The sequence below is a fragment of the Rhodamnia argentea genome, chromosome 2 (assembly GCF_020921035.1).
Source record: "Rhodamnia argentea isolate NSW1041297 chromosome 2, ASM2092103v1, whole genome shotgun sequence".
In the NCBI taxonomy this organism is placed as follows: domain Eukaryota; kingdom Viridiplantae; phylum Streptophyta; class Magnoliopsida; order Myrtales; family Myrtaceae; genus Rhodamnia; species Rhodamnia argentea.
In genome coordinates this window covers 5,966,040-5,976,433 of record NC_063151.1, presented here as the reverse complement: position 1 = coordinate 5,976,433, position 10,394 = coordinate 5,966,040, and the positions used below count along the sequence as shown (strand labels likewise).

At 41.1% G+C, this 10,394-nt stretch overlaps 1 protein-coding gene across 1 annotated transcript; it reads left to right on the top strand.

Moving 5' to 3' along the window:
* The first annotated feature begins 5,303 nt into the window (after positions 1-5,303).
* Positions 5,304-7,044, top strand: LOC115755663 (uncharacterized protein At5g23160-like). The gene is made up of 2 exons (XM_030695142.2): positions 5,304-5,910; positions 6,440-7,044. Exons 1-2 carry the CDS (start codon positions 5,584-5,586, stop codon positions 7,031-7,033), a joined length of 921 nt encoding a protein of 306 aa, XP_030551002.2. The 5' UTR covers positions 5,304-5,583; the 3' UTR covers positions 7,034-7,044.
* The last annotated feature ends 3,350 nt before the right edge of the window (positions 7,045-10,394 follow it).

Sequence of the window (10,394 nt, the reverse complement as noted above, 5' to 3'; positions counted from 1 at the left end):
TTCAAAAATTTTAAAAATAATATTAAAATTTTAGGTCGCTAGCCCACCAAAATTTGCTGGATGGACTGAATTGATACATTTGTAAAAAATTTATAACTGAATCGATAAAAAAAAAAGGTTTAAGACTAAAGTGCACAATTACAAAAGATTTATGACTTTTTTGGTAATTTTCCCGACTTAGGACTATTCCAACTCCTCATTGCTAGCAAACCTATTCCTCATACGATTGACATGTGTTTCAAGTCGTGGGTGGGGCGTGCTATGAACTAAAGGTGATAGGTTTCAGGGTGGGTGCTTCCCACCCTAAAATCGAAAATCGTCCACTAAGGATTGGGTACGAAATAGTGGAGCCACAAACCGCCCGTCGATTTCATGGACCCACTTGAAAATCGAACCAAACCGACGGTTCGACTCTAGGATGGGTCCACAAAACTAATCCCATCAAGCTTCACACAATCAGTAGCTTGTTTTCTAGTAAGTCATGAACTAGTCCCTCTTTTTTTTCCAGAAAAAAAAAAAAAAAGACTCCCTGTTTTGGGCTGCACATAAATTCTTCTAAATGATGATATCATACAATGCAAGAGATGCATGCAAAAATACCAGCATTTCATGAGGCAAGTTATATATTGGCCGCCAATTTTTGAGGATCGTTGCAAATTGCCCACCTAGTGTTTGAACATTTCCCATTTGCCCCTTTGAATTTCATATATATATAGACAAACACACACAAACAAACTCAAACACTGGAATGATACTAAACCTGAAGAAGAAGAATTAGTACGTCTTAAAAGATTCATCTTATATAAATAAGGTTTTCCAATTACTTGATTAGTTCCACAAAATACTCCTGACTAACGGACTTACCCACCTTTTTGGGGCCCAAAACGATATACTAGAGGTATCCCTTTTTAAGTAATGGTTCCACCAAAGTTATATAGAATTTCACTCAAAACACTTACTAATTACTCTTCTCCCATGGCTCTGATACCAGGAAGGAACGGATCGATAAACCAAAGCATAAAATTGAAATTATAATTGAAGATTACTCAAAAGAATGGAAGTGAATATCATAAAGAATGTCAACTGGAATAGCTAAATTAAAAAACTCACCAAACTCACAAATAAAAGAAATTAAAGAGTGTATATAGAATATCAAAAGGAGAATGATGAAAGTATGTAAACAAATAGTATATCAAAAATTTTTATTAAGAATTGATTGTAAATATGCAAAAGATATTTTGCAAAAAGACATTTTGAAAATTGCTTTCAAACAGATTTTTGCACGATGGCAAGCCATTGTTTTTTATTTTGACATTGAATTTATTCATGGTGATTTGAATTCTCTTCTAGATTTTCTCACAAGAGAATTTTTACAGGGAAAAAAAATCCTCCAACACCATGCCCCCAAAAAAGGAAAAAGGCAAGGGCAAAGCATCCGCCCAGCCTGAAACCCAAATAGTCATGGGAAAGCTTACCCCAATATGTAGTTGGCTTGAGGCAACCCAGTCTACACCAAAACCTCAAAAACCTCAAATTTCTACCGGCCAATCCTCATCATTCTCAATACCATTAACACAATTGGCCAAAATTTTGCCACCAAATATTTTGAAGGAAGTCCAAGATAATGCCCAACTGTCAGCTTTTGACGAGGTACGGTCACCTTCACCTCTAAAAAATATTTTTAGCGAGGTGGTTCTTCGGTCAAAACCAACCCCTCCAACATCGAAGGAAAAATCAAAATTTTTCCTGAAACATTTTGGCAAAGTTTTTACGGTAGAACGGGGATGCTACCATCAAAACCCTTACATATTCGCGAAGAATATGTTCGGAGAAAAAAGATTTTACACTCCCCTTGATTGGGAAAACCAATAGAATTTTATGAGAGAATTTTGACACGCACTTCGTTTGTCAATTTTAAACATTTCCCGGATAAAAATCATCCAGGAATTATAAATTATTCCACTGCAAAATTACTAAGGGTCATTCACCCTTGTGAGTGGGATATTCCTCCAACCTCTCCCATCAAATTCGAAAGTTGGTTAATAGAGATAATATCTCACATAGCGTCTTTTACATATTTTGACTATAAGCAAGCAGAGTGGAATGTATTATTTCGTCAAAATCCTAATACAACCCATACATGGCTTTTCTACTTTCAAGACAATTTTGAATTCTCTACGATCCCATTTTGGTTTGTGAGATGGTGGGAAACATTCGGTGTCGGCCAAGAAATACTACCACAAAGTATTATGGATTCCTACCATCTTTTCTACCACAATTATACTCCAACCGCAGAAGAAAAAAATTTCCCATCTCTTTTGTTATTTTCAGCCTTTTTTAAGCTGTCTTGGGTTTTCGGTTGGAATTTTGAGTACCAGAGAAAATCGGAGAAATCCGATATTTTGATTTTAACCGGAAGATATAAAGTTAAATGGTGGGACGACTTTAATTTCCGGACGAATGTTACTCGAGCTGCAATTGAAGCATGGCTTCAAATGAAAAAACCTCTCAAATCATCAGCAGTTAGCACCTCGTTTTTGTCCAAAAGAGCTATTGCCATCTCTAATTTGGCAGGATCCACATCTCAAGAGGATTTCTACCAAAAAAATGAAGAAAACAATGGGGGATTATGAAGAGTCGCAAAATTCAAAAGCCTCTCAAGCAGAATCACACCATAGCGGAAATTCAAATGAGGATGATCACTACGGAATACCGCCTAAAATAAAATGGGCGGATGTCGCCGACGAAGAAGATGCTCAAGACTTAGCATCAGATTGATATTTTGATGTATTTTGATACCGTATACACTGTACACGGTAACAACTTCATTGTAACACCCTAGCGGCTTTTAATTTTTAACTATACACTGTAGCGCTATACTGTAACCACCGTAAAATTTTGTCTTTAAAAACCAAAGCTCTAAACGTTATTTGGCAAAGCACATTTTGCAGAGAGAAAACAAAGAGAGAGCTTAGACCCTCTCACCCTCGCTCTCATTTTGAAAACACCTCAAGATCTTTCTATCCTCGGGAAGGAAGATCTCTTTCGAACCTTCTATCCTCTTTCATATCTTTTGAAACCCAGATCCCATTTTGACAGACCCTTTCCGAATTTCCTAGAAGAACTCCAAAAAGTACCTATTTCTACCCGGATCTTCCCCGATCTTTTTCGATTTTCTTACTTCTACTCAGATCTGCTCCGCATCTTTTGTTTTGGGAGTTTTTATACACAGATCTACGTATCTATTATTGTAAACTTTCAATTTTATGAATAACATTGTGAAGTTTATCTATTTCTAGCTTAATACCCAGCATTTAGGGAAGGCTCTGCCTCCTACTTGTGGCATTATAAGCTGTGGCCTTTACATTCTGCAATTTATATTCCGTAATTTAAATTTCCGCAAGAAACCCTAGAATCGGAAGGCCGTGCCTCCCGCTGGTGGTCATACATACTTCTAATTTTAATTGATCTGGATATTAAGTGAATAAAGTGTGGAACCCTTCCCCCACTTTGATTAATTTCAGTGAGATTTGTTCTTAATATCCCGACCAAGCATTAGTCAGATCTTGCATTGCATATGCATTATCTCTTATTCATTTTTATATATACTATCTGTTTACATACTTTCATCATTTTCCTTTTGATATTCTGTATACACTCTTTAGTTTCTTTTATTTGTGAGTTTGGTGAGTGGTTTAACTTAGATATTCCAGTTGACATTCTTTATGATATTTACTTCCATCCTTTTGAGTAATCCTTTTGGTTTATCGATAAACCAAAGCATAAAATCATATATATTATCAGTCCGATTTGGGGGGCCGATGCCACGCCTAAAATCGGGAACTGGGCCGGTACCTATTGGTTCCAGTTTATTAGAACACCGGTTCCCTGAGGACTCACCAGTTTGAGCCGGTTTGGACTAGACATTCTCGATTTCTTTGCAGACACCTACTATGAACGTGTCGCCTATTTTCCTTGCCTAATCTGAACAGGACGCGTTTACACCCTGCATGGAAAATGAAACAAAAGAGGAGCCGGTCAACCTCAAAACCTTGACGGTCGAAAGCAAAAGAGATTTTAATTTTTTTTTTTTTTGTGGAAGTAAATGGAGGAAAAGTTTCATATTTTTCCACTAATTTTCCTTTCGTACCCTTCAATTTCCCGTTCCACCCAATTTCCCAGCCAGAGAGTATTCATTCATGCGACTATGCGAGTCAATCAACTCGCAAAACATAGAAAGCCTCGTGACTTTAGAAGTCGTTTCTCGTATCCCTTCGGGTTGCCCTTAGCTGTTACTGCTTCTCTGGCACAATACCCCTATCAATTTTGACTTTGAGGTCAATGGACTAATTATCCATAATGTCGAAGTCTCTATGAATCTCGGGCTATCGGCTAATAAGCCTTTCGAGATTGGAAATGCATGCTTAAGTGTTCCCAGAAAAAAAAACGCGCGCAATCGTACATAAAGAAAAGATCCCGAATCTTCGCGATTGAAGATATTTGGATACTAACATTAGACCCGCTCTTAATTTCTAACAAGTTAGCCTTATTCTAATCGACAATGACGATGCTCGATGCTTCGAAAATCAATGCGACCGAATCGAAAGACTTCGTCGAACTCCGGCGCTCCTACGAGGACAAGGTCACAGAGGTACCGGAACCTGCTGTCTTAAGCATAACGAAGAGAAATGACGTGAAAATTCTTCCTCGACTTTGGCACGAACAAAAACTTCGGTCGCATTGACCGCAAGAGTATCCTGCACGGTTGGATCTTCTCTGGGCCAATCTAGTCTTAGCGATGACCGGGTCAAAGTAAGCCGGTCAATGAAAAACTGCCTTTCTTTATCAAAATATATACTAAAAACTGCATAGATTAAAAAAAAAAAACAGTACGGAGAAAATAATGCAAGAACTCTTCCGTCGGGAATTTCAAGGTAGTGCTCGCGCGGCTTAAAGAAATTATGCTCGGCCGCGCATCCTCAATAATCCCCTTTAACATGTCACATGATTCGAGGTTTTAACGAGCGTATTTCTAATTTTAGTTTTTGAAAGGCCGTGTATACGTGTCTTCGACGTCATGTATGCACGTATAGAAATGCAAATTATATAGGAACACGTCGTTGATTTTCGTTATTAGAAAAAGAAACGCTTATTTCTAGGAGATAGAACTACTCTCGATCTTTCATCTTTTATCTACTCCTAAATCTCCGAGTGTTATTACCTAATCTATTTGGCAAAAACAAAAAAACTGGATAAACTGTTTGAAATAACCGACGACTCGATAGTCCTATCCAATTAAAAAAAAACAAAAAGAAAGAAAGAGAAATGCGAATTTAGTTAAAATAATATTAGCAATAATTGGGACACGATAAATAAAGCCCGAAGCTCTTCATTTGATCTTCGCCACATTGTTTTGAACGGGATTACGCGAAAGACGAAGCGGCAACGCCGGCATGAAATGACAATAGCCCCCCTCCCACGATTCAACGCACGAGCCGACGGAAGAACCCACCGAAAAACCGTCCCTTTGATCTCCATCTTCTTAATCTAGAACTACAGCCTCGCATTCGCCACGCGAACGCGATGATGGTGGACTCTCCTCCGAAGGCGAAGAAGAGGCCGAGCCCCGCGATGAGCCGCAGCAACAGCGCCAGCACCAAGTTCTTCCGATGCTTTAAGCCTGCCGTCGTCGACGACGGCGACGGCGGGGACGAGGGGAAGCGGGTTTCAGACGAGCCGTTGCTCTCGCAAGTGGCGGCGGAGGAAAACGATGGCCGTGCTCTGCAGAAGATTCGGCCGGCGGATAAAGGGGACGATGGGTCGGATGATCGCGCGAAGAAGAAGAAGAAGAAGAAGGGTTTGAAATTGTTCTCGCGTGCTTCCATGGCCGTGTTCTTCGAGGCATCTCTGGTTAGTTTTCTCTCTGCTATGATGATTCTCTCTGCTCCTTAAAACGGACATCGAAACGCGCGGGATCGTTTGTCCGAAGTTCCAATGACGATCGCGTGTTTCTCTACTTTGATCTCACGAATGGATGTTGGTGTGTTTTTCACGCGAATTTGGTTGACCCGACTCGATCATGCGCGGAGCATTGTTCGCTCGATCCTCTGTTTTGCTGCATCGAGTTTTGCTCGTTTAATCGCGTCGCCTTCTTTCTTTTTTGGGGCTCCAACGAAGTTGGAAGTTATTTCATTTCGTCCTGTAATTTCGATCAACCAAAGATTGTGGAATGATGGGATTATTTAGTTGAATCTGCGTTCTGGCATTGCTCGACTGTTGACCGATATCTATTTCTATTCTGCATCATCATCAGATCTTAATTACTATCTATGATAATGATTTGGTGGAACTTCTGGAGCAATTTGATTAGCACAGTCGCAAATGATTCTCTAGACTTACCTTTTCCGACTTTGAATTTTTTTCTTTTTGCGATCAACAGGCAAAGAAGATGCAAAAGAGAAAAAGCACGAAGAACTCACACGAATCGATCAACAGTCTGTCCACGGAAGCAGATAGAATTCTGAAGCTAATGCATCAGAATTCCGGCAGCGGAGTTTCAGACAATGACAACGTCCAAACAACCGAGTCCGACGCCTCTACGTCTTCGCGTTCCTCAGTCGCCACAACCTTTTCGCCTTCCCTGGGCTCTTCCCGATCTTCGAGCACGAATTCTTCGCTGAGGGGGACGACCAAGTCATCAATTCCGTCTGGTTCTTTCAACTCAAAGCAGATTCAATCGAGCGCCTTAGAGGACAGCAAAGAGCGGCGGCCCTCGTCCTCCGACAACTCTGCTGTCTGCCTGCTTCTGCTGACCCTTTTGGTACTGGTCTTGTGGGGCAAGGTCTGCGCCATTATCTGCACTTCGACCTGGCTGTTGTTCGTGCCTCGGTGGAGCACAACCAAGTGCACAAAGCCCTCGTCAGAGGAGAACGGCGGCGATTATTCGAACATGGATTCTGCAGAGTACAAGAAGAAGATCATCTTGGAAGGTCTGTTACAGAGGAAAAGGTCACTGGGCACAGCACGCTCGTGAGTCGCGACACATCGAAACATGTACATCGTTGCTGCTCTTTTCGAGCTTCATGAGATTTTTTGTCCGGGGTTCGGAAACAAACGCTTAGAGGAAAGGAAGTGGGATTATTTTCGCCGGCTTCTCACTTAATTCGGGAGAATGTCGGGGAAATTCCGGGTTTAGAAGGTTGGATCGTTGAAATCGGCGAACTCTAGGTTATTTTTTGAATCATGTTGATCATTTTTGTGTCTACTTGTGATCCGGGTGGCTTGAACTGCACTTGGATTGGAAGATACTGTTGTGTCCTGAGTATGTAACATCGGAATCTGCTCATGTCCTGATACCATACAAAATGTAAATACGAGAAAGAAAACGAACTTTTCTCGTAATAATCAAATTATTCATATTGTTCTCTGTGGAAGCTTACTGAAGTGAAGTGCATTGGTTTCCCTCTTTGCGTGCTTTCTCATTCTCGTTCTTCCTCATGAGTTCTGTCTTGCTTTGAAGTAGTCTTCTTCTTCTACAGGATTTATCTGCGTAATCCCTTTGTGTCATAGTTCTTAATTTACAGATCCAAGTACCAGTTTGATTTGATTTCGTTGTCAAACTAATGCTTCGTATCGTTTGGGAAATCAAATTGTCACAGCAATTTTACCGGGAAAATTACCAATTCAGTCCTAAACTTATTGTTCGCATGCCAAATTCAATCCTAAATTTTCGATTTTGCCAACGTACTTCTAAACATTTTCGCGAAAATTCAATATAATCTTTCCGGCCAATTGCTTCCGGAAATAGTCGACGTGGCGATCCACAAGTTGTCTACGTCGCCTTGCCGCGAAGAACGGGCAGCGATGACTTTTGCCGGTAATTAGTCAGAAAGGATGACATTAGAATTTAACGCAGCAGTTTAGGACTATATTGGAACTTAACACAGAAGTTTAGTACTGGGTTGGTAAAATCGAAAAGTGAATAGTTGAATTGATATACGTACAATAGCTATACGACTGATTGGATAATTATTCCCAATTTAACATGCCTTTTTATCTAGCGCCCAAGAATGTCAATGATAGATGTGTGTCGCCTGAAGTAACATATCTAAATTTTGAACATTTGTTCCATGATGTACTCCTTGACTTCTTTCAGACGACGAGAAAGACTATTTTGCTCGCTGGTACTTGCTTTTCGAAAAAGAGAGTCATGACCAAGAAAAATTGCAATTACAGCCTGCAACACACTGCCTATTTCAGCTTCTTTTATCTATCTATTTACTGTTCAGATACATTTTACGAGTGCAGTCCTCGAAAGCGCCAACAAGGCTCGGAGCTGATGAGACCGCATTGGGTTTCTGGGCTCGGGCCATGGTCATGCAAAAAGGTTGACGAGACTCGAAATTTGATGGCTTGGGCTCCATCTTTTTCTTGCCTGAGAAATGAGTACATGCACAACGTCGTCGAAATAATACTTAAACCCTAAAGAAAAGCAAATCTAATCTAAATCGACTTTCCATAACAGATGACCGAGAGTTAATTGGTCTCGCGGCATCCATTTCAGACACACCCTTTTGCTCGATCCATTAAATGCTTTTTAGTTCGAGCGAAAATGCAAAGTGTATGGCTCAAATTTTATAACGAACCATTTCTAGATTCAATTCAGATACCGTTTAAAAAAAAGACATCAAATTTAACAAGAATCGTCCTCACGAAAAACGCTCAGTCCCCGAAAAGAAAAGGAAAAAATGAATATTAGCGGGGCCTGTACATCGAAGGCTTTGATCACATCTCTCCATGTCAAAAGCATCGGAGTCGGATCGGGGTGGGGGAAGCGAGGGCTGCTCGGGTTCCATCCTAAATCTAGGGACAGGGGGTCGGGCCTAAAGAAGCAGACATGTTCACAGACAAACGCTGCTTTTTTTTTCCCCATGTCTGAGAGTCCCTCCCTCTCAGTCTCTCTGGGTCTTTTGTACCGCTTTGTTAGTACTACTCCTACTACTGGTACAGTACCCACACAACTAACGGGTGATGGCGACGCTATTCACATGCATCAATCCATGGCACCAAAAACCAAAACGCACACCATCATCGCCATCGCCACTCCGGAAAACGCCATCCCAATCCAATCTTTCCTCCCCTCGCACAGATCCGTCCTGTCATCTCTTGGACGGTCTAGATCGCAAACCCTCCTCCAAAATTTTTTCTTTTCCTGAAACTCGCGTGCTGCCGAAGATGCCCGATTCGCCCCCCTCCATCCTAGGCCCGAAGCTGGGGTCGATGGCGGGGGGCAGAATTGGTAAAGAGGGGTGGCGAATCTCAGTTGGGGGGGGATTCAGGTAAGGAGAAATGATGGCTTTCGGTGGTCCAGGTGGGCGAGCCAAAATGGTTACAGAAATGTAGAAGGCCGAGTCTAGTTTTGCCTTCTCTATCCCAAAACGGCAATTCACTTTCCCAGGTCGCATAAAGCCACGACTATCAGTTGCTCTTGCTCCCACAACCTCCCCCCCCCTCGCAGCAGCAATCTGTCAGAAAATGCCAAAGATCTCACCTTTGTTCCCAGTTTTTTCATGGACGACCCTGAATTTTCTTTTCCTATGTCGGTTTTCACTTTTTGGATGTTTCAGGGGAAGTGGGTTTTCGTCTAATTTGGTGTCGCAATCCATATGAGTGCTTCAGAGCAGTCCCTAATTGTTTCAATCCCCCCATTTTTGCTTTAAAGAGACCAACCCCCCCCCCCCTTTTTTTTTTTTAGATTAATTGGGCGCATTTTAACGAGAAAATGGGCAAAATCTTGGCATCTCCTTGCTTCATTGAAGAGCAAGCAATCGCTGACCAACTTGCCCTTAGCATGAAAATTGCCAGATCAAGCTCATCGCAAAGGTCCGTGACATCCATTTGTGAGATTTTATCCCATTGAAGAACCAAAACGCTATTTTTACAGAAAAAAAAATTTCGGTAGAGGTCACCAAGCACCTAGTTGCAATAAAGAGGGAGCGTTTTTGCTTAAAAGAGACCCCCTTTTTTTTTATAGATTAATTGGGCATTTTAATGAGAAAATGGGCAAAATCTTGGCATCTGCTCACTTCATTGAAGAGCAAGCAATCGCCGACCAACTTGCCTTTAGCATGAAAATTGCCAAATCAAGCTCATCCTAAAGGTACGGGACATCCATTCGTGAGATTTTATCCTATTGAAGAACCAAAATGCGATTTTTACGGAAAAAAATTCTCGGTAGAGGCCACCAAGCATCATCGGTTACAATAAAGAGGGAGCGAGAAATTGATCCGGGAAACTCGAAGATTCAATACTAATGTGATTATTTCTAATCTGTGTTCTCTAGTGCACTGCTAGCTAACTAATGTCTTTGGTTTAAAAAAAAAAAAAACAAATTG

Excerpts from the sequence above, each read along its gene's own strand:
- LOC115755663 (XM_030695142.2), top strand. The coding sequence starts at position 5,584 with ATGATGGTGGACTCTCCTCCGAAGGCGAAGAAGAGGCCGAGCCCCGCG. Across the intron at positions 5,911-6,439 it reads TGTTCTTCGAGGCATCTCTG|GCAAAGAAGATGCAAAAGAG; the intron begins GTTAGTTTTCTC and ends TGCGATCAACAG.